General features: G+C 50.1%; 1 protein-coding gene across 7 annotated transcripts in view; it reads right to left on the bottom strand.

The window, feature by feature from the left end:
- The window catches only part of LOC109879797 (arginine-glutamic acid dipeptide repeats protein), a 327,004-nt gene that overhangs the window by 158,437 nt on the left and 145,364 nt on the right, over positions 1 to 23,203 (bottom strand). For all 7 annotated transcript variants that reach the window (XM_031803817.1, XM_031803818.1, XM_031803820.1 and 4 more), the window contains one exon: positions 7,083 to 7,153. In XM_031803817.1, coding sequence (XP_031659677.1) covers positions 7,083 to 7,153 — 71 coding nt within the window. The remainder of the gene's footprint in view (positions 1 to 7,082; positions 7,154 to 23,203) is intronic.

The raw sequence follows: 23,203 nt of genomic DNA, 5'->3' as shown, positions 1-23,203 counted from the left end.
CTTTATGTTGGTGTTTCCTTTACAAGTAGCAGTCAGTCAGTCAGGACTAATTGTGTAAGTTTCCTTTACAAGGAGCAGTCAGTCAGGAGGACTAACAAGTAGCAGTCAGTCAGGAGGACTAACAAGTAGCAGTCAGTCAGGAGGACTAACAAGGAGCAGTCAGTCAGGAGGACTAACAAGGAGCAGTCAGTCAGTCAGGACTAACAAGGAGCAGTCAGTCAGGAGGACTAATACTGTAAGTTACCTTTACAAGGAGCAGTCAGTCAGGAGGACTAACAAGGAGCAGTCAGTCAGGAGGACTAACAAGGAGCAGTCAGTCAGGAGGTCTAACAAGGAGCAGTCAGTCAGGAGGACTAACAAGGAGCAGTCAGTCAGGAGGACTAACAAGGAGCAGTCAGTCAGGAGGACTAACAAGGAGCAGTCAGTCAGGAGGACTAACAAGGAGCAGTCAGTCAGGAGGACTAACAAGGAGCAGTCAGTCAGGAGGACTAACAAGGAGCAGTCAGTCAGGAGGACTAACAAGGAGCAGTCAGTCAGGAGGACTAACAAGGAGCAGTCAGTCAGGAGGACTAACACTGTAGCCTCGTAAAGGAATTGAACGTAACGGTCCATTTATTGGTCCATTTATTGATCACTGCAATGCCCTCCAAATCTAACGTTAATATCTCTAGTTTCATCATGAATTCTCATCTAAAGGTAATATCTCTATAGTTTCATCATGTATTCTCATCTAAAGGTAATATCTCTATAGTTGTATCATGTATTCTCATCTATATATATATATATCCTCCCCCATGTCCATCACTTTAGAGAATGCTCTCGCTCCCTCTCCCAGTCTCTTTTTCTCTACAAGGCCTATCTGGTATTAAAAAAGGTGAAAAGGGGATGATGTCAGAGGAGGAGGAGTCTGAAGGGACTCTGCTCTAGTTCATGGTCAGTCTGAGACAGGAACTAACGAAGTATCACATTGGTAAACACTGCTGGAAAGCCATGTTATCAACTGCTGGCTTCAGCCTTGCTGCACTAATTATCTGGGCGCTGCTGCTGCTGCTGAAGGATGGCATTTAAATGCCAAATGGCAGCGAGGGCGTGTATAATAGCTTAGCTTTATGGCCTGTTGCTTTTAGCTGGGCTGGCTGGACTAATGGAGATGGCAGTGTGTCAGGCTGGCTGGACTAATGGAGGTTGCAGTGTGTCAGGCTGGCTGGACTAATGGAGGTTGCAGTGTGTCAGGCTGGCTGGACTAATGGAGGTTAGGTTGCAGTGTGTCAGGCTGGCTGGACTAATGGAGGTTGCAGTGTGTCAGGCTGGCTGGACTAATGGAGATGGCAGTGTGTCAGGCTGGCTGGACTAATGGAGGTTGCAGTGTGTCAGGCTGGCTGGACTAATGGGAGGTTGCAGTGTGTCAGGCTGGCTGGACTAATGGAGGTTGCAGTGTGTCAGGCTGGCTGGACTAATGGAGGTTGCAGTGTGTCAGGCTGGCTGGACTAATGGAGGTTGCAGTGTGTCAGGCTGGCTGGACTAATGGAGATGGCAGTGTGTCAGGCTGGCTGGACTAATGGAGGTTGCAGTGTGTCAGGCTGGCTGGACTAATGGAGGTTGCAGTGTGTCAGGCTGGCTGGACTAATGGAGGTTGCAGTGTGTCAGGCTGGCTGGACTAATGGAGGTTGCAGTGTGTCAGGCTGGCTGGACTAATGGAGGTTGCAGGGTGTCAGGCTGGCTGGCTGGACTAATAGAGATTGCAGTGTGTCAGGCTGGCTGGACTAATGGAGGTTGCAGGGTGTCAGGTTGGCTGGACTAATGGAGGTTGCAGTGTGTCAGGCTGGCTGGACTAATGGAGGTTGCAGTGTGTCAGGCTGGCTGGACTAATGGAGGTTGCAGTGTGTCAGGCTGGCTGGACTAATGGAGGTTGCAGGGTGTCAGGCTGGCTGGACTAATGGAGGTTGCAGGGTGTCAGGCTGGCTGGACTAATGGAGGTTGCAGGGTGTCAGGCTGGCTGGACTAATGGAGGTTGCAGTGTGTCAGGTTGGCTGGACTAATGGAGGTTGCAGTGTGTCAGGCTGGCTGGACTAATGGAGGTTGCAGGGTGTCAGGCTGGCTGGACTAATGGAGGTTGCAGGGTGTCAGGCTGGCTGGACTAATGGAGGTTGCAGGGTGTCAGGCTGGCTGGACTAATGGAGGTTGCAGTGTGTCAGGTTGGCTGGACTAATGGAGGTTGCAGGGTGTCAGGCTGGCTGGACTAATGGAGGTTGCAGTGTGTCAGGCTGGCTGGACTAATGGAGATGGCAGTGTGGTCAGGCTGGCTGGACTAATGGAGGTTGCAGTGTGGCAGGCTGCTGGACTAATGGAGGTTGCAGGGTGTCAGGCTGGCTGGACTAATGGAGATTGCAGGTGTCAGGCTGGCTGGACTAATGGAGATTGCAGTGTGACAGACAGCTGCTGGGCTGGACTAACAGAGATTGACACTGGAGAAGGGTTCGAGATCGAATGAGGTGAGAGAAGTGTGCAGCTTGTACGGTGTCTCGGGTCTCTCTTCGCCTCACATCGGGTCTCTCCCCGCCTCGCCTCGGGTCTCTCCGCCTCGCCCCGGGTCTCTCCGCTCGCCTCGGGTCACTCTTCGCTTCGGGTCTCTCTTCGCCTCGGGTCTCTCTTCGCCTCGCCTCGGGTCACTCTTCGCTTCGGGTCTCTCTTCGCCTCGGGTCTCTCTTCGCCTCGCCTCGGGTCTCTCTTCGCCTCGCCTCGGGTCTCTCTTCGCCTCGCCTCGGGTCTCTCTTCGCCTCGCCTCGGGTCTCTCTTCGCCTCGCCTCGGGTCTCTCTTCGCCTCGCCTCGGGTCTCTCTTCGCCTCGCCTCGGGTCTCTCTTCGCCTCGCCTCGGGTCTCTCTTCGCCTCGCCTCGGGTCTCTCTTCGCCTCGCCTCGGGTCTCTCTTCGCCTCGCCTCGGGTCTCTCTTCGCCTCGCCTCGGGTCTCTCTTCGCCTCGCCTCGGGTCTCTCTTCGCCTCGCCTCGGGTCTCTCTTCGCCTCGCCTCGGGTCTCTCTTCGCCCCGCCTCGGGTCTCTCTTCGCCTCGCCTCGGGTCTCTCTTCGCCTCGTCTTTAATATCTGGTTCTGCATCCCCTCCTCATTAACACACAATGAGACTAAGTGGGTATGTGTTGCTCCACACATGCAGATGGCTGTTTTGTTCATTAGCAGTGAGAGAGAGACGAGGATGAGAGGCTCGTGTTCTCTCCCTCCTGGATGATTAGGCCTACTTCTGTTAGACCAGATGTTCGATCGGGTTCAAGTCTGGGCCACTCAAGAACATTCAGAGACTTGTCCTGAAACAAATCCTGTGTTGTCTTGGCTGTGTGCTTAGGGTTGTTGTTCTGTTGGAAGGTAAAACCTTCGCCCCAGTCTGAGGTCCTGAGTGCTCTTGAGCAGGTTTTCATCAAGGATCTCTCTGTATTTTGTTCCATTCATCTTTTCCTCGATCCGGACTATTCTCCCAGTCCCTACTGCTGAAAAACATCCCCACAGCATGATGCTTCACCGTAGGGATGGTGCCAGGTTTCCTCCAGATGTGACACTTAGCATTAAAGCCCAAATAGTTCCATCTTGGTTTCATCAGACCACAGAATCTTGTTTCTCATGGTCTGAGAATCCTTTCGGTGCCGTTTGGTAAACTTCTCCCTTCTCCTCCCCGATTACTCAGTTTGGCCGGGCAGCCAGCTCTAGGAAGTCTTGGTTGTTCCAAACTTCGTCCATTTAAGAATGATGGAGGCCCCTGTGTTCTTGGGGACCTTCAATGCTGCGGAAATGTTTTGCTACCCTTCCCCAGATCTGTGCCTCGATACCATCCTGTCTCGGAGCTCTCTGGACAAGTCCTTCAACTTCATGGCTTGGTTTTTGGTTGGACATGAATTGTCAACTGTGGGACCTTATATAGACATGTGTGTTCCTTTCCAAATCATGTCAACATTTTTGAATTGACCACAGGTGGTCTCAACATCTCAACATCTTCAGCCAAGGGTCTGAATACTTTATTTTTAAAATCTTTTATAAATTCACCAAACATTTCTAAAAACCCGTTTTTGTTGTGTCATTATGGGGTATTGTGTGTAGATTGATGAGGATTTTTTTATTGATTTAATCCATTTTAGAATAAGGCTGTAACGTGGAAAAGGGAAGGGTTCTGAATACTTTCCAAATCCACCGTATGTATCCTGTGTTTTTATAGGAAAGCCTGCTTCTCACACAGACGCACACATTGTCGACACAACTGAGAAAGAAACATCAGTAATCAAATAAATAATTGACATTACACCATCACTATTCTCCTTTACACTAAATTAACTCTAGGAGTTCTCCTGTCTGTTTCCTCTACGCCATTAAAGTCCAGTACCTACTGTGACATGAACCCCACAACATTATAGAGAAAATTGGGCTAAAATACCAAATAAACTGAAATATATAATAGGATAGAATTAGAAGGAAAAAAACACCAGGAAAGTGTTAGACATCAACAGTTATCAACAGTTCTTGTTGATCAGACAGTAGTGATGACAGAACCATCGGACAGAACCTTTCTCCACCAATGAGTAGATCTCTAGCAGCAGTTCTAATCAACAGTATGAACAGTTCTTATTGATATTGACAGGGTCAATTGATCCCTGTTCAATTCCATTTAAACTTCTCACACAATGAGAGATGGCATTCTCCATCCACATGCGTTCCATCTGCCATCCATATATAACAAACAGAGGGAAACCGTGGCAGTCTGCAAATACACTGAGTATGCTAAACATTAAGAACACTCCTTCCTAATATTGAGTTTAGAGGTCGACCGATTCATCGGTTTGGCCGATTAATTAGGGACGATTTCAAGTTTTCATAACAAAATAGGTCATTTTGGCATTTTGGACGCCGATTATGGCCGATTACATTGCAATCCACGAGGAGACTGCGTGGCAGGCTGACCACCTGTTACTCCACGAGGAGACTGAGTGGCAGGCTGACCACCTGTTACTCCACGAGGAGACTGCGTGGCAGGCTGACCACCCGTTACTCCACGAGGAGACTGCATGGCAGGCGGACCACCTGTTACTCCACGAGGAGACTGCGTGGCAGGCTGACCACCTGTTACTCCACGAGGAGACTGCTGACCACCTGTTACTCCACGAGGAGACTGCGTGGCAGGCTGACTACCTGTTACTCCACGAGGAGACTGCGTGGCAGGCTGACCACCTGTTACTCCACGAGGAGACTGCTGACCACCTGTTACTCCACGAGGAGACTGCTGACCACCTGTTACTCCACGAGGAGACTGCCTGGCAGGCTGACTACCTGTTACTCCACGAGGAGACTGCCTGGCAGGCTGACTACCTGTTACTCCACGAGGAGACTGCCTGGCAGGCTGACTACCTGTTACTCCACGAGGAGACTGCCTGGTAGGCTGACTACCTGTTACTCCATGAGGAGACTGCGTGGCAGGCTGACTACCTGTTACTCCACGAGGAGACTGCCTGGCAGGCTGACCACCTGTTACTCCACGAGGAGACTGCCTGGCAGGCTGACTACCTGTTACTCCATGAGGAGACTGCATGGCAGGCTGACCACCTGTTACGCGAGTGCAGCGTCAAAAGGACTTTGTAGCTGCAAGGAGCCAAGGTAAGTTGCTAGCTAGCATTAAACAATCAATCTTAACATAATCACTAGTTAACGACACATGGTTGATATTACTAGGTTAACTATCTTGTCCTGTGTTGCATATAATCAGTGCGGTTAATTTATCATTGAATCACAGCCTACTTCAACTTCGCCAAACGGGTGATGATTTAACAAAAGCACCATTCGCGAAAAAAAGCATAATCGTTTCACAAATGTACCAAACCATAAACATCAATGCCTTTCATAATTAATCACCTAAGGCTCGTATTTCTGTGTGTTTATTATATTTCAGTTTATTATTTGATATTTGATAGAGCAGACTGACTGAGCGGTGGTAGGAGGCAGCAGGCTCGTAAGCATTCATTCAAACACTTTCCTGCATTTGCCAGCAGCTCTTAGCAATGCTTGAAGCACAGCTCTGTTTATGACTTCAAGCCTATCAACTCCTGAGATTAGGCTGGCAATACTATAGTATCTATAAGAACATCCAATAGTCAAAGGTATATGAAATACAAATGGTATAGAGGGAAATAGTTCTATAATAACTACAACCTAAAACTTCTTACCTGGGAATATTGAAGACTCATGTTAAAAGGAACCACCAGCTTTCATATGTTCTCATGTTCTGAGCAAGGAACTCAAACGTTAGCTTTCTTACATGGCACATATTGCACTTTTACTTTGTTTTTGCATTATTTAAACCAAATTGAACATGTTTCATGATTTATTTGAGACTAAATGGATTTTCTTTATGTATTATACGAAGTTAAAACAAAAGTGTTCATTGTTCATTCAGTATTGTTGTAATTGTCATGATCAAAATTGGCCAATTAATCGGTATCAGCTTTTTTGGTCCTCCAAAAATCAGTATCGGTGATGAAAAATCATAAATGGTCGACCTTTGAGTTTCATCCCCTTTTGCCCTCAGAACAGCCTCATTTCATCGGGACATGGACTCAACAAGGTGTCAAAACCGTTCCACAGAAATGCCGGCTGATGTTGACTCCAACGCTTTCCACAGTTGTGTCCAGTTGGCTGGATGTCCTTTTGGATGGTGGACCATTGTTGATACACACAGGAAACTGTTGAGTGTGAAAAACCCAGCAGCAGTGTAGTTAGTTCTTGACACAAACCGGTTCGCCTGATACCATCTCAGTGTGCTTCATGCTTTAGGACAGAATAACCCCGAGTGGTGCAGCGGTCTAAGGAACTGCATCTCAGTGCTCGAGGCTTCACTACGGACACCCTGGTTCGATCCCGGGCTGTATCGCAACCGGCCGTAATCTGGAGTCTCATAGGGTGGCGCACAATTGGCCCAGCGTCGTCCGGGTTACGGTGGGGATTTGGCCGGGGTAGGACGTCATTGTAAAATAAGAATGTGTTCATAACTGACTTGCTTAGTTAAATTAATTAAAAAGGAAAAGGCTAGTACTCACCAGTTTAAAATCCTGAATGCTACATATGAAGTAGGGAGTGTTGGGCCTGCGGCTCTCCATATATACACAATCTGAAACACAGAGAGAGAGACCGTTAAGAGGATGATAGACAGGCCGACAGGGTGAAAAACACATACAGACAGGCAGACAGAGACAGATAGATAGACAGGCAGACAGAGACAGATACACAGACAGACAGGCAGAGACAGATAGACAGGCAGACAGACAGAGACATATAGACAGACAGGCAGACAGATACAGATAGACAGGCAGACAGAGGCAGATAGACAGACAGGCAGACAGAGACAGATAGACAGGCAGACAGAGACAGATAGACAGGCAGACAGACAGAGACAGATAGACAGACAGACAGAGACAGATAGACAGACAGACAGAGACAGATAGACAGACAGAGACAGATAGACAGACAGACAGACAGAGACAGATAGACAGACAGACAGAGACAGATAGACAGACAGACAGACAGAGACAGATAGACAGGCAGGCAGAGACAGATAGACAGACAGACAGACAGAGACAGATAGACAGGCAGACAGAGACAGATAGACAGACAGGCAGACAGAGACAGATAGACAGACAGACAGACAGAAACTTCAAGTATTGTATTCACATCCAGCAGCAGCTGCGACAGAGGGTTTGCCAACCCTAGTCTGTTCTGTTTATTTGTCCTAACACTACACAGCTGACTCAAATAACCAAAGCTTGACAATGAGTTTATTTGATTTTATTGGAATCAGCGGTGGGGGGGGGGGGGGGGGGCAGTGTTAGACTGCTGCAGCAGAGAGTTAGGTTAGTTATTATATAGGAGGAGCACAGGGCTGTGTTTGGGGGGGGGGCAGTGTTAGACTGCTGCAGCAGAGAGTTAGGTTAGTTATTATATAGGAGGAGCACAGGGCTGTGTTTGGGGGGGGGGGCAGTGTTAGACTGCTGCAGCAGAGAGTTAGGTTAGTTATTATATAGGAGCTGTTAGCATCAGTCTCAGTGTATTATATAGGAGCTGTTAGCATCAGTCTCAGTGTATTATATAGGAGCTGTTAGCATCAGTCTCAGTGTATTATATAGGAGCTGTTAGCATCAGTCTCAGTGTATTATATAGGAGCTGTTAGCATCAGTCTCAGTGTATTATATAGGAGCTGTTAGCATCAGTCTCAGTGTATTATATAGGAGCTGTTAGCATCAGTCTCAGTGTATTATATAGGAGCTGTTAGCATCAGTCTCAGTGTATTATATAGGAGCTGTTAGCATCAGTCTCAGTGTATTATATAGGAGCTGTTAGCATCAGTCTCAGTGTATTATATAGGAGCTGTTAGCATCAGTCTCAGTGTATTATATAGGAGCTGTTAGCATCAGTCTCAGTGTATTATATAGGAGCTGTTAGCATCAGTCTCAGTGTATTATATAGGAGCTGTTAGCATCAGTCTCAGTGTATTATATAGGAGCTGTTAGCATCAGTCTGTGTATTATATAGCGGGAGTTAGCATCAGTCTCAGTGTATTATATAGGAGCTGTTAGCATCAGTCTCAGTGTATTATATAGGAGCTGTTAGCATCAGTCTCAGTGTATTATATAGGAGCTGTTAGCATCAGTCTCAGTGTATTATATAGGAGCTGTTAGCATCAGTCTCAGTGTATTATATAGGAGCTGTTAGCATCAGTCTCAGTGTATTATATAGGAGCTGTTAGCATCAGTCTCAGTGTATTATATAGGAGCTGTTAGCATCAGTCTCAGTGTATTATATAGGAGCTGTTAGCATCAGTCTCAGTGTATTATATAGGAGCTGTTAGCATCAGTCTCAGTGTATTATATAGGAGCTGTTAGCATCAGTCTCAGTGTATTATATAGGAGCTGTTAGCATCAGTCTCAGTGTATTATATAGGAGCTGTTAGCATCAGTCTCAGTGTATTATATAGGAGCTGTTAGCATCAGTCTCAGTGTATTATATAGGAGCTGTTAGCCCTCTGAAAAGCCTCTTTCCTCCAGTCAGATTCAATTGGAATGTGAGTAATAGGATTAAGTCATTTGTTGGATGCAGGACAAGGGTCCGGTCCCAAATAGCACCCTATTCCCTACATAGTGCACTACTTTAGACCAGAGCCCTATGGAACCCTATTCCCTACATAGTGCACTACTTTAGACCAGAGTCCTATGGAACCCTATTCCCTACATAGTGCACTACTTTAGACCAGAGTCCTATGGAACCCTATTCCCTACATAGGGCTCTGGTCAAAAGTAGTGCACTATGGTTGCTATTTAGGATGCAGAAACAATGTTGCCTTTCAAAAGCAAACAGCAGAAACAGAGAAGCTTTAAGGGGAAATTATTATATTGTTCCATTTAAAGTGGAGAGGCAGTGTCATAAGGCTGTTTACTACTGGTCTCATACACACACACACTAGTACCACTCCCCCTGCACCCCACCAAACTAAATCTTACGCAGTTACCCCCTGCCTAACTATGTTGTCCAGTTACCGCACAAGTTGAGGGATGTGTGTGAACCCCTCTCTCTCTCTCACACACTCTCCCGTACCCCCCCTCCTCTCATTTCTCAATGTGGCCAAATGACATGACCCTATTCAGGGCCTCCTCGGCCGACACAACTCCGGTGTATTGTGTGTGTGAATGGGGACCAGACCAGGTTAGACCAGGGGGTCAGGATGTAACACAGACCAGGTGGACCAGAGGTCAGGATGTAACACAGACCAGGTGGACCAGAGGTCAGGATGTAACACAGACCAGGTGGACCAGGGGTCAGGATGTAACACAGACCAGGGGTCAGGATGTAACACAGACCAGGTGGACCAGGGGTCAGGATGTAACACAGACCAGGGGTCAGGATGTAACACAGACCAGGTAGACCAGGGGTCAGGATGTAACACAGACCAGGTAGACCAGGGGGTCAGGATGTAACACAGACCAGGTAGACCAGGGGTCAGGATGTAGCACAGACCAGGTAGACCAGGGGTCAGGATGTAACACAGACCAGGTAGACCAGGGGTCAGGATGTAACACAGACCAGGTAGACCAGGGGTCAGGATGTAACACAGACCAGGTAGACCAGGGGTCAGGATGTAACACAGACCAGGTAGACCAGGGGTTAGGATGTAACACAGACCAGGTAGACCAGGGGGTCAGGATGTAACACAGACCAGGGGTCAGGATGTAACACAGACTACACTACTTCCAACTAGTTTCTACTTCCAGCTAGTTTCTACTTCCAGCTAGTTTCTACTTCCAGCTAGTTTCTACTTCCAGCTAGTTTCTACTTCCAGCTAGTTTCTACTTCCAGCTAGTTTCTACTTCACAAAGATACAAATGAATGATTCCAATTCTATTTCAGGTCTCTTTGTAAGCAGAAATATCAAGAGGTTTATCTGAATGTTTTAATCAAAGGTAGACGAATTGATTCTGCATGGAAAAATATTAATTAAAGGGCTCACATGCACACAAAGACAGGCGCATGCACACACACACACACAAAGACAGGCGCACACACACACACACAAAGACAGGCGCACGCACACACACGCACACACACAAAGACAGGCGCACACACACACACACAAAGACAGGCGCACGCACGCACACACACACAAAAACAGGGGCACACACACACACACAAAGACAGGCGCACGCACGCACACACAAACAAAAACAGGGGCACACACACACCCACAAAGACAGGCGCACACACACGGTGAAGGTTGTATGGAAAGCACATTCATCTCATTTTACTGTTGCTTCAAATAGTACACATGTAATGATCCAAAACCAATCAGTGTGTCGGGGAAATATGACCTCGCTGCTCTTTACCCAACACTGAACACGGACATGAGCAGCCTCGGGAGGGGAGAGGACATGCTAACTGCCACACGCAGAGGGAGAGATGGGGGGCGGCCTCGGGAGGGGAGAGGACATGCTAACTGCCACACGCAGAGGGAGAGATGGGGGGCGGCCTCGGGAGGCGAGAGGACATGCTAACTGCCACACGCAGAGGGAGAGATGGGGGGCGGCCTCGGGAGGGGAGAGGACATGCTAACTGCCACACGCAGAGGGAGAGATGGGGGGCGGCCTCGGGAGGGGAGAGGCCATGCTAACTGCAGAGGGAGAGATGGGGGGCGGCCTCGGGAGGGGAGAGGACATGCTAACTGCCACACGCAGAGGGAGAGATGGGGGGCGGCCTCGGGAGGGGAGAGGACATGCTAACTGCCACACGCAGAGGGAGAGATGGGGGGCGGCCTCGGGAGGCGAGAGGACATGCTAACTGCCACACGCAGAGGGAGAGATGGGGGGCGGCCTCGGGAGGGGAGAGGACATGCTAACTGCCACACGCAGAGGGAGAGATGGGGGGGCGGCCTCGGGAGGCGAGAGGACATGCTAACTGCCACACGCAGAGGGAGAGATGGGGGGCGGCCTCGGGAGGCGAGAGGACATGCTAACTGCCACACGCAGAGGGAGAGATGGGGGGCGGCCTCGGGAGGCGAGAGGACATGCTAACTGCCACACGCAGAGGGAGAGATGGGGGGCGGCCTCGGGAGGGGAGAGGACATGCTAACTGCCACACGCAGAGGGAGAGATGGGGGGCGGCCTCGGGAGGCGAGAGGACATGCTAACTGCCACACGCAGAGGGATAGATGGGGGGCGGCCTCGGGAGGGGAGAGGACATGCTAACTGCCACACGCAGAGGGAGAGATGGGGGGCGGCCTCGGGAGGGGAGAGGACATGCTAACTGCCACACGCAGAGGGAGAGATGGGGGGCGGCCTCGGGAGGCGAGAGGACATGCTAACTGCCACACGCAGAGGGAGAGATGGGGGGCGGCCTCGGGAGGGGAGAGGACATGCTAACTGCCACACGCAGAGGGAGAGATGGGGGGCGGCCTCGGGAGGGGAGAGGACATGCTAACTGCCACACGCAGAGGGAGAGATGGGGGGCGGCCTCGGGAGGCGAGAGGACATGCTAACTGCCACACGCCGAGGGAGAGATGGGGGGCGGCCTCGGGAGGCGAGAGGACATGCTAACTGCCACACGCAGAGGGAGAGGACATGCTAACTGCCACACGCAGAGGGAGAGGACATGCTAACTGCCACACGCAGAGGGAGAGATGGGGGGCGGCCTCCATGCCCTCTCTGAACCTGTCTTTACATATTATAGAAGCCTTACAGACCGACCGGTAGCATTTCAAAGTCACTGACATGCAATAGTTAGCATTTCAAAGTCACTGACATGCAATAGTTAGCATTTCAAAGTCACTGACATGCAACAGTTAGCATTTCAAAGTCACTGACATGCAACAGTTAGCATTAGCATTTATGGAAGCACTGATGTAGCTGGAGACATGTTGGCCAAGTCCCAAATGCCACACTATTCCCTACAAAGAGGTGAGAAGAGAGGTGGTCTTTAACAGGTAGGAGAGGAGAGGTGGTCTTTAGGAGGTAGGAGAGGAGAGGTGGTCTTTAGGAGGTAGGAGAGGAGAGGTGGTCTTTAGGAGGTAGGAGGAGGAGAGGTGGTCTTTAGGAGGTAGGAGGAGGAGAGGGTGGTATCTAACAGGTAGGAGGAGGAGAGGTGGTCTTTAGGAGGTAGGAGAGGGGAGGTGGTCTTTAGGAGGTAGGAGAGGAGAGGTGGTCTTTAGGAGGTAGGAGAGGAGAGGTGGTCTTTAGGAGGTAGGAGGAGGAGAGGTCGTCTTTAACAGGTAGGAGGAGGAGAGGTGGTCTTTAGGAGGTAGGAGAGGGGAGGTGGTCTTTAGGAGGTAGGAGAGGAGAGGTGGTCTTTAGGAGGTAGGAGGAGGAGAGGGTGGTATCTAACAGGTAGGAGGAGGAGAGGTGGTCTTTAGGAGGTAGGAGAGGGGAGGTGGTCTTTAGGAGGTGGGAGAGGAGAGGTGGTCTTTAGGGGGTAGGAGGAGGAGAGGGTGGTATCTAACAGGTAGGAGGAGGAGAGGGTGGTATCTAACAGGTAGGAGGAGGAGAGGGTGGTATCTAACAGGTAGGAGGAGGAGAGGTGGTCTTTAGGAGGTAGGAGAGGGGAGGTGGTCTTTAGGAGGTAGGAGAGGAGAGGTGGTCTTTAACAGGTAGGAGGAGGAGAGGTGGTATCTAACAGGTAGGAGGAGGAGAGGTGGTCTTTAACAGGTAGGAGGAGGAGAGGTGGTCTTTAACAGGTAGGAGGAGGAGAGGGGGTGGTATCTAAGAGGTAGGAGAGGGGAGGTGGTCTTTAGGAGGTAGGAGAGGGGAGGTGGTCTTTAACAGGTAGGAGGAGGAGAGGTGGTATCTAACAGGTAGGAGGAGGAGAGGGTGGTATCTAACAGGTAGGAGGAGGAGAGGGTGGTATCTAACAGGTAGGAGGAGGAGAGGGTGGTATCTAACAGGTAGGAGGAGGAGAGGTGGTCTCTAACAGGTAGGAGGAGGAGAGGTGGCATCTAACAGGTAGGAGGAGGAGAGGTGGTCTAACAGGTAGGAGAGGAGAGGTGGTCTTTAGGAAGTAGGAGAGGGGAGGTGGTCTCTAACAGGTAGGAGAGGAGAGGTAATCTTTAGGAGGTAGGAGGAGGAGAGGTAGTCTCTAAGGAGGTAGGAGGAGGAGAGGGTGGTATCTAAGAGGTAGGAGAGAGGAGGTGGTCTTTAGGAGGTAGGAGAGGGGAGGTGGTCTTTAGGAGGTAGGAGAGGAGAGGTGGTCTTTAACAGGTAGGAGGAGGAGAGGTGGTATCTAACAGGTAGGAGGAGGAGAGGGTGGTATCTAACAGGTAGGAGGAGGAGAGGGTGGTATCTAACAGGTAGGAGGAGGAGAGGGTGGTATCTAACAGGTAGGAGGAGGAGAGGTGGTCTCTAACAGGTAGGAGGAGGAGAGGTGGTATCTAACAGGTAGGAGGAGGAGAGGTGGTCAAACAGGTAGGAGAGGAGAGGTGGTCTTTAGGAAGTAGGAGAGGGGAGGTGGTCTCTAACAGGCAGGAGGAGGAGAGGGTGGTCTCTAACATGTAGGAGAAGGAGAGGTGGTCTCTAACAAGTAGGAGAGGAGAGGTGGTCTTTAGGAGGTAGGAGAGGGGAGGTGGTCTCTAACAGGTAGGAGAGGGGAGGTGGTCTTTAACAGGTAGGAGGAGGAGAGGGTGGTCTCTAACAGGTAGGAGAGGGGAGGTGGTCTCTAACAGGTAGGAAAGGAGAGGTGGTCTTTAGCAGGTAGGAGAGGAGAGGTGGTCTTTAGGCGGTAGGAGAGGAGAGGTGGTCTTTAGGCGGTAGGAGAGGAGAGGTGGTCTTTAACAGGTAGGAGAGGAGAGGTGGTCTTTAGGAGGTAGGAAAGGAAAGGTGGTCTTTAACATGTTGATTGGAGACCCTGTCTCAGGATCAGAACACATCAACATGCAGAGAGACAAGGACTCTCCACAGAGAGGGAGAGAAGAGGACTGTCTAGATCACAGAGAGAAGAGGACTGTCTAGATCACAGAGACAAGAGGACTGTCTAGATCACAGAGAGACAAGAGGACTGTCTAGATCACAGAGAGAGAAGAGGACTGTCTAGATCACAGAGAGAGAAGAGGACTGTCTAGATCACAGAGAGAGAAGAGGACTGTCTAGATCACAGAGAGAGAAGAGGACTGTCTAAATCAGAGAGAGAATAGGACTGTCTAGATCACAGAGAAGAGGACTGTCCACAGAGAGGGAGAGAAGAGGACTGTCTAGAAAACACACACAGAGACAAGAGGACTGTCTAGATCACAGAGACAAGAGGACTGTCTAGATCACAGAGAGAGAGAAGAGGACTGTCTAAATCACAGAGAGAGAAGAGGACTGTCTAGATCACAGAGAGAGAGAAGAGGACTGTCTAGATCACAGAGAGAGAGAAGAGGACAGTCTAGATCACATAGAGACAACAGGACAGTCTAGATCACATAGAGACAAGAGGCCTGTCTAAATCACAGAGAGACGAGGACTGTCTAGATCACAGAGAGACAAGAGGACTGTCTAAATCACATAGAGACGAGGACTGTCTAAATCACAGAGAGACGAGGACTGTCTAAATCACAGAGAGACGAGGACTGTCTAAATCACAGAGAGACGAGGACTGTCTAAATCACAGAGAGACGAGGACTGTCTAAATCACAGAGAGACGAGGACTGTCTAAATCACAGAGAGACGAGGACTGTCTAAATCACAGAGAGACGAGGACTGTCTAAATCACAGAGAGACGAGGACTGTCTAAATCACAGAGAGACGAGGACTGTCTAAATCACAGAGAGACGAGGACTGTCTAAATCACAGAGAGACGAGGACTGTCTAAATCACAGAGAGACGAGGACTGTCTAGATCACAGAGAGACGAGGACTGTCTAAATCACAGAGAGACGAGGACTGTCTAAATCACAGAGAGACGAGGACTGTCTAAATCACAGAGAGACGAGGACTGTCTAAATCACAGAGAGACGAGGACTGTCTAAATCACAGAGAGACGAGGACTGTCTAAATCACAGAGAGACGAGGACTGTCTAAATCACAGAGAGACGAGGACTGTCTAAATCACAGAGAGACGAGGACTGTCTAAATCACAGAGAGACGAGGACTGTCTAAATCACAGAGAGACGAGGACTGTCTAGATCACAGAGAGACGAGGACTGTCTAAATCACAGAGAGACGAGGACTGTCTAAATCACAGAGAGACGAGGACTGTCTAGATCACAGAGAGACGAGGACTGTCTAGATCACAGAGAGACGAGAGGACTGTCTAAATCACAGAGAGACGAGAGGACTGTCTAAATCACAGAGACGAGGACTGTCTAAATCACAGAGAGACGAGGACTGTCTAAATCACAGAGAGACGAGGACTGTCTAAATCACAGAGAGACGAGGACTGTCTAAATCACAGAGAGACGAGGACTGTCTAAATCACAGAGAGACGAGGACTGTCTAAATCACAGAGAGACGAGGACTGTCTAAATCACAGAGAGATGAGGACTGTCTAAATCACAGCGAGACGAGGACTGTCTAAATCACAGAGAGACGAGGACTGTCTAAATCACAGAGAGACGAGGACTGTCTAAATCACAGAGAGACGAGGACTGTCTAAATCACAGAGAGACGAGGACTGTCTAAATCACAGAGAGACGAGGACTGTCTAGATCACAGCGAGACGAGGACTGTCTAAATCACAGAGAGACGAGGACTGTCTAAATCACAGAGAGACGAGGACTGTCTAAATCACAGAGAGACGAGGACTGTCTAAATCACAGAGAGACGAGGACTGTCTAGATCACAGAGAGACAAGAGGACTGTCTAAATCACAGAGAGACGAGGACTGTCTAGAAAACCCATGTGGATCTAGTTGAATAATTCAGTCAGACAGGATGTAGAGATGTTTTTCCTTGTCTTCCCCTCCTGTCTCCTGTTTCCTGCTGCTTCAGGGTGTTCAAATAGAATAGCCAACTACCAATGTATTTGAAGAAACTGAATGAACAATAGGTGACAACCGTTTTAAGGTGACAACCAATAGGTGACAACCGTTTTAAGGTGACAACCAATAGGTGACAACCGTTTTAAGGTGACAACCGTTTTAAGGTGACAACCAATAGGTGACAACCGTTTTAAGGTGACAACCAATAGGTGACAACTGTTTTAAGGTGACAACCAATAGGTGACAACCGTTTTAAGGTGACAACCAATAGGTGACAACCGTTTTAAGGTGACAACCAATAGGTGACAACCGTTTTAAAGTGACAACCAATAGGTGACAACCGTTTTAAGGTGACAACCAATAGGTGACAGCTGTTTTAAGGTGACAACCAATAGGTGACAACCGTTTTAAGGTGACAACCAATAGGTGACAACCGTTTTAAGGTGACAACCAATAGGTGACAACCGTTTTAAGGTGACAACCAATAGGTGACAACCGTTTTAAGGTGACAACCAATAGGTGACAACCGTTTTAAGGTGACAACCAATAGGTGACAACCGTTTTAAGGTGACAACCAATAGGTGACAACCGTTTTAAGGTGACAACCAATAGGTGACAACCGTTTTAAGGTGACAACCAATAGGTGACAACTGTTTTAAAGTTAACGAATGACAGTTCATTTATAGTGAAACAAGTCGGGCTGACCCCAATTAGTCGACTGGTCGATTGTTTGGTCGTTAGGCTGTTGGTCGACCGAGAATGTTTTAGTCGAAAAGTAACAAATAAATAAATAAATGCACACAGTCAAAAGTTTGAATTCACCTACTCATTCAAGGGTTCTTTTTTCCACTATTTTAATAGTGAAGACATCATAACTATGAAATAACACATATGGAGTCATGTAGTAACCAAAAAAATGTTAAATCAAAATATATTTGATATTTAGAATTCTTCAAAGTAGCCACCCTTTGCCTTGATGACCGCTTTGCACACTCTTGGCATTCTCTCAAACAGCTTCACCTGGAATGCTTTTCCAACAGTCTTGAAGGAGTTCCCACATATACTGAGCACTGGCTGGCTGCTTTTCCTTCACTCTGCGGTTCAACTCATCCCAAACCATCACAATTGGGTTGAGCGTATCGCTGCAGAATGCTGTGGTAGCCATGCTGGTTAAGTGTGCCTTGAATTCTAAATAAATCACAGACAGTATCAGTAGCAAAGCACCCCCACATCATCACACCTCCTCCTCCATGCTTCACAGTGGGAACCATACATGCAGAGATCATCCTTTCCCCTACTTGGCGTCTCACGGTGGTTGGAACCAAAAAATCTCAAATTTGGACTCATCGGACCAACGGACATATTTCCACCATCCATCTAATGTCAATTGCTTATGTTTCTTGGCCCAAGTAAGTCTCTTCCTCTTATTGGTGTCCTTTAGTAGTGGTTTCTTCTGAACAGATGATGTTGATGTGTCCGTTACTTGAACTCTGTGAAGCATTTATTTGGGCTGCCATTTCTGATGAACTTATCCTCTGCAGCAGAGGAGACTCTGGGTCTTCCTTTCCTGTGGAGGTCTTCGTGAGAGCCAGTTAACTCCAATGAACTTATCCTCTGCAGCCGAGGTAACTCTGGGTCTTCCTTTCCTGTGGCGGTCCTCGTGAGAGCCAGTTAACTCCAATGAACTGATCCTCTGCAGCCGAGGTAACTCTGGGTCTTCCTTTCCTGTGGGGGTCTTCGTGAGAGCCAGTTAACTCTCTAATGAACTGATCCTCTGCAGCAGAGGTAACTCTGGGTCTTCCTTTCCTGTGGGGGTCTTCGTGAGAGCCAGTTAACTCCAATGAACTGATCCTCTGCAGCCGAGGTAACTCTGGGTCTTCCTTTCCTGTGGGGGTCTTCGTGAGAGCCAGTTAACTCCAATGAACTGATCCTCTGCAGCCGAGGTAACTCTGGGTCTTCCTTTCCTGTGGGGGTCTTCGTGAGAGCCAGTTAACTCCAATGAACTGATCCTCTGCAGCCGAGGTAACTCTGGGTCTTCCTTTCCTGTGGGGGTCTTCGTGAGAGCCAGTTTCATCATAGCGCTTGATGGTTTTTGCAGCTGCACTTGAAAAGCTTTCAAAGTTCTTGAAGTTTTACGGATTGACTGACCTTCATGTCTTAAAGTAATGGACTGTCGTTTCTTGCCATAATATGGACTTGGTCTTTTACCAAATAGGGCCATCTTCTGTATACCACCCCTACCTTGTCACAACACAACTGATTGGCTCAAACACATTGAGGAAAGAAACAAGGCACACCTGTTAATCGAAATGCATTCCAGGTGACTACCCCAGGAAGTACACAGTTGATTCAAATAATCAAAAGCTTGATGATTGGTTGATTATTCTAATCAGCTGGTTAGTGCTCGGACAAAAATAAATAAATAAAATGTGCACCCTTGGGGTCCACAGGACCACGTTTGGGAAACGCTGGTGTAAAGTCTTAAAGACTGACGTGTGTGTGTGTGTGTGGAGAGGGAGCCACAGGCCCTTTGTAGACTAGGCTATCGCTTTTACCCAGCTGTCACAGGCCCTTTGTAGACTAGGCTATCGTTTTAACCCAGCTAGCCTTAGCCGGCTGCCACAGGCCCTTTGTAGACTAGGCTATCGTTGTAACCCAGCTAGCCTTAGCCGGCTGTCACAGGCCCTTTGTAGACTAGGCTATCGTTTTAACCCAGCTAGCCTTAGCCGGCTGCCACAGGCCCTTTGTAGACTAGGACCAGGAAAACTCCCCTAACCTACTACAGGAAGACTCCCCTAACCCACCACAGGAAAACTCCCCTAACCTACTACAGGAAAACTCCCCTAAAATACTACAGGAAAACTCCCCTAACCGTGCCTCAGACACACAACTGTACAGGGCCTCCCAGAGCCTTCGTCGCGTTAAGATCGTTAGAACCTTCCACTTCCGATGAATCTTTAGTAGCCGAGCTGTTTCCCAGAGCCTTCGTCGCGTTAAGATCGTTAGAACCTTCCACTTCCGATGAATCTTTAGTAGCTGAGCCGTTTCCCAGAGCCTTCGTCGCGTTAATATCGTTAGAACCTTCCACTTCCGATGAATCTTTAGTAGCCGAGCCGTTTCCCAGAGCCTTCGTCGCGTTAATATCGTTAGAACCTTCCACTTCCAATGAATCTTTAGTAGCCGAGCCGTTTCCCAGAGCCTTCGTCGCGTTAATATCGTTAGAACCTTCCACTTACGATGAATCTTTAGTAGCCGAGCCGTGTCCCAGAGCCTTCGTTAGTAACGTTGCTGTTAAAAACCTTTCGTGATGCAGACTACTCTTAGAGCAGACAAAGTACATCGTTAGATGCTTTCTGACCAAAGCATCTGGATTCTTTCTGTCTAGACTGCTGATAACTTTAGAATGAGGTTGAATACAAAAACCTTTGCAATTTACAAAAACATTTGCAATTGAAAACAACAAGTGAAGGATAAATGATGCTTTAAATGAAAACGGAGATGACTGCTCTGAGAGATAATAATCTACATGGACCTATATATCTATGTATATAGATAAATGATGCTTTAAATGAAAACGGAGATGACTGCACTGAGAGATAATAATCTACATGGATCTATATATCTATATATATAGACAACTGAATGTTCACTGGTGATTAGGGAGCGTTGGGATAGTAACCGAAAGGTTGCTGGATCAAATCCCCGAGATGACAAGGTAAACATCTGTCGTCCTGCACCTGAGCAGTTAACCCACTTGTCAATTAAGGCAGCACCCCGACACACACACCTCTCTGAGTTCAGCTGATGAGAGGCGGGGGGGGGGGGCAGCTGAGGAGAGGCAGGAGGGGGGGGGGACAGCTGAGGAGAGGGGGGACAGCTGAGGAGAGGCAGGAAGGGGGGGACAGCTGAGGAGAGGCGGGGGGGGGGGGACAGCTGAGGAGAGGCAGAGGGGGGGGAAACAGCTGAGGAGAGGCAGAGGGGGGGGGGAAACAGCTGAGGAGAGGCAGCGGGGGGGGAACAGCTGAGGAGAGGGGGGACAGCTGAGGAGAGGCAGGGGGACGGGACGGCTGAGGAGAGGCAGGAGGGGGGGGGACAGCTGAGGAGAGGCAGGAGGGGGGGACACAGCTGAGGAGAGGCAGGAGGGGGGGCAGCTGAGGAGAGGCAGGGGGGGGGGGGGGGCAGCTGAGGAGAGGCAGGGGGGGGGGGACAGCTGAGGAGAGGCAGGGGGGGGGGGGGCAGCTGAGGAGAGGCAGGGGGGGGGGGACAGCTGAGAGAGGCAGAGGGGGGGGGACACAGCTGAGGAGAGGCAGCGGGGGGGAACAGCTGAGGAGAGGGGGGACAGCTGAGGAGAGGCAGGGGGGACGGGACGGCTGAGGAGAGGCAGGAGGGGGGAGGACAGCTGAGGAGAGGCAGGAGGGGGGCAGCTGAGGAGAGGCAGGAGGGGGGGGGGGCAGCTGAGGAGAGGCAGGGGGGGGGACAGCTGAGGAGAGGCAGGGGGGGGGGGGACAGCTGAGGAGAGGGGGGGACAGCTGAGGAGAGGCAGGAAGGGGGGGGACAAGCTGAGGAGAGGCGGGGGGGACAGCTGAGGAGAGGCAGGACAGCTGATGAGAGGCAGGAGGGGGGGGACAAGCTGAGGAGAGGCAGGGGGGGGGGGGACAGCTGAGGAGAGGCAGGGGGGGGGGACAGCTGAGGAGAGACAGAGGGGGGGGGGGACAGCTGAGGAGAGACAGAGGGGGGGGGAACAGCTGAGGAGAGGCAGCGGGGGGGGGAACAGCTGAGGAGAGGCAGGGGGGGGGGGGACGGCTGAGGAGAGGCAGGAGGGGGGGGGACAGCTGAGGAGAGGCAGGAGGGGGGACACAGCTGAGGAGAGGCAGGAGGGGGGGGGGCAGCTGAGGAGAAGGCAGGGGGGGGGCAGCTGAGGAGAGGCAGGGGGGGGGGGGCAGCTGAGGAGAGGCAGGGGGGGGGGGGGCAGCTGAGGAGAGGCAGGAAGGGGGGGGGGCAGCTGAGGAGGGGCAGGGGGGGACAGCTGAGGAGAGGCAGGAGGGGGGGGCAGCTGAGGAGAGGCAGGAAACCTGAGAAAACACCATTCTAAACAACACACTGAGACAACACCATTATAACAGCACACCTGAGACAACACCATTCTAAACAGCACACCTGAGACAACACCATTCTAAACAGCACACCTGAGACAACATCGTTCTAAACAGCACACTGGGGAAACACCATTCTACACAACACACCTGAGACACACCATTCTAAACAGGAGACCTGGGACAACACCATTCTAAACAGCACACCTGGGACAACACCATTCTAAACGCACACCTGAGAAAACACCATTCTAAACAGCACACCTGGGACAACACCATTCTAAACAGCACACCTGAGACAACACCATTCTAAACAACACACCTGAGACAACACCATTCTAAAAAGCACACCTGGGACAACACCATTCTAAACAGCACACCTGGGGAAACACCATTCTAAACAGCACACCTGGGGGAAACACCATTCTAAACAGCACACCTGGGACAACACCATTCTAAACAGTGGCCTATGCACTTGAATGGTGAATGGGAGGCACACTTCAATTACCAGTTGAGACATAAAAATAGTAGCTCTGTTTAAATCGTGGCCATCAAAACAGTTAACGCGCGATTGATTTTAGAACTGTTGCAATGACTGGGCTAAAATAAAAGCACGTTTTCACGACAGCAGCAATGAGCTGAGGGGGAATTCCACTCAAAACAGCGTCTGCATACTGTGTGATAAAATAAGACAGTACAACATGATGACTAACGGAAACACACAAGCACCAATTTAGTTCCACAAAATTATGCAAATGAACCTGTAGACCGATAAGCATGACGGTCAAATGCATTTCCATCGACTGGTATAAAAATTTAAAAAATGAAGGAGTTGTTTTTTTTCTCCCGGCCAATTTGGACGGCAACAATTATATTTAATCGGCTTTTAATTATTTGTATTTTTTTATGGGCCAAATGCCGGCTACGCGGAAACCCTGGACAACTGTAATCTGATGGCAGCCATTTGTACTGTCATGTATTGCTACACTGCTGATTGTGCTAATTAACTTGCCTGAATATTCATGAGAGAGGTGGAGAAAGGGGGTGGGGGGAGTTACTCCTTTCTCCCCCCCCCCTCCTGCCTCTCCTCAGCTGTCCCCTCCTCCTGCCTCTCCTCAGCTGTCCCCACCTCCTGCCTCTCCTCAGCTGTCCCCACCTCCTGCCTCTCCTCAGCTGTCCTCCCCCCCTCCTCAGCTGTCCCCCTCCTCCTGCCTCTCCTCAGCTGTCCTCCCCCCCCTCCTCAGCTGTCCCCTCCTCCTGCCTCTCCTCAGCTGTCCTCCCCCTCCTGCCTCTCCTCAGCTGCCCCCCCCCCCCTCTGCCTCTCCTCAGCTGCCCCCCCCCCGCCTCTCCTCAGCTGTCCCCCCCCCCCTGCCTCTCCTCAGCTGTCGTCCCCCCCCTGCCTCTCCTCAGCTGTCGTCCCCCCCCTGCCTCTCCTCAGCTGTCCCCCCCCCTGCCTCTCCTCAGCTGTCCCCCCCCCCCCCCTGCCTAACCTTAGCTGTCCCCCCCCCCCCTGCCTAACCTTAGCTGTCCCCCCCCCCCCTCTGCCTCTCCTCAGCTGTCCCCTCCTGCCTCTCCTCAAGCTGCCCCCCCCCCTGCCTCTCCTCAGCTGCCCCCCCCTGCCTCTCCTCAGCTGTCCCCCCCCCT

Source organism: Oncorhynchus kisutch, linkage group LG24 (genome assembly GCF_002021735.2).
Source record: "Oncorhynchus kisutch isolate 150728-3 linkage group LG24, Okis_V2, whole genome shotgun sequence".
NCBI classification, from domain to species: domain Eukaryota; kingdom Metazoa; phylum Chordata; class Actinopteri; order Salmoniformes; family Salmonidae; genus Oncorhynchus; species Oncorhynchus kisutch.
The sequence above is the reverse complement of the archived record's forward strand: the minus strand, read 5'-3'. Positions and strand labels throughout refer to the sequence as shown.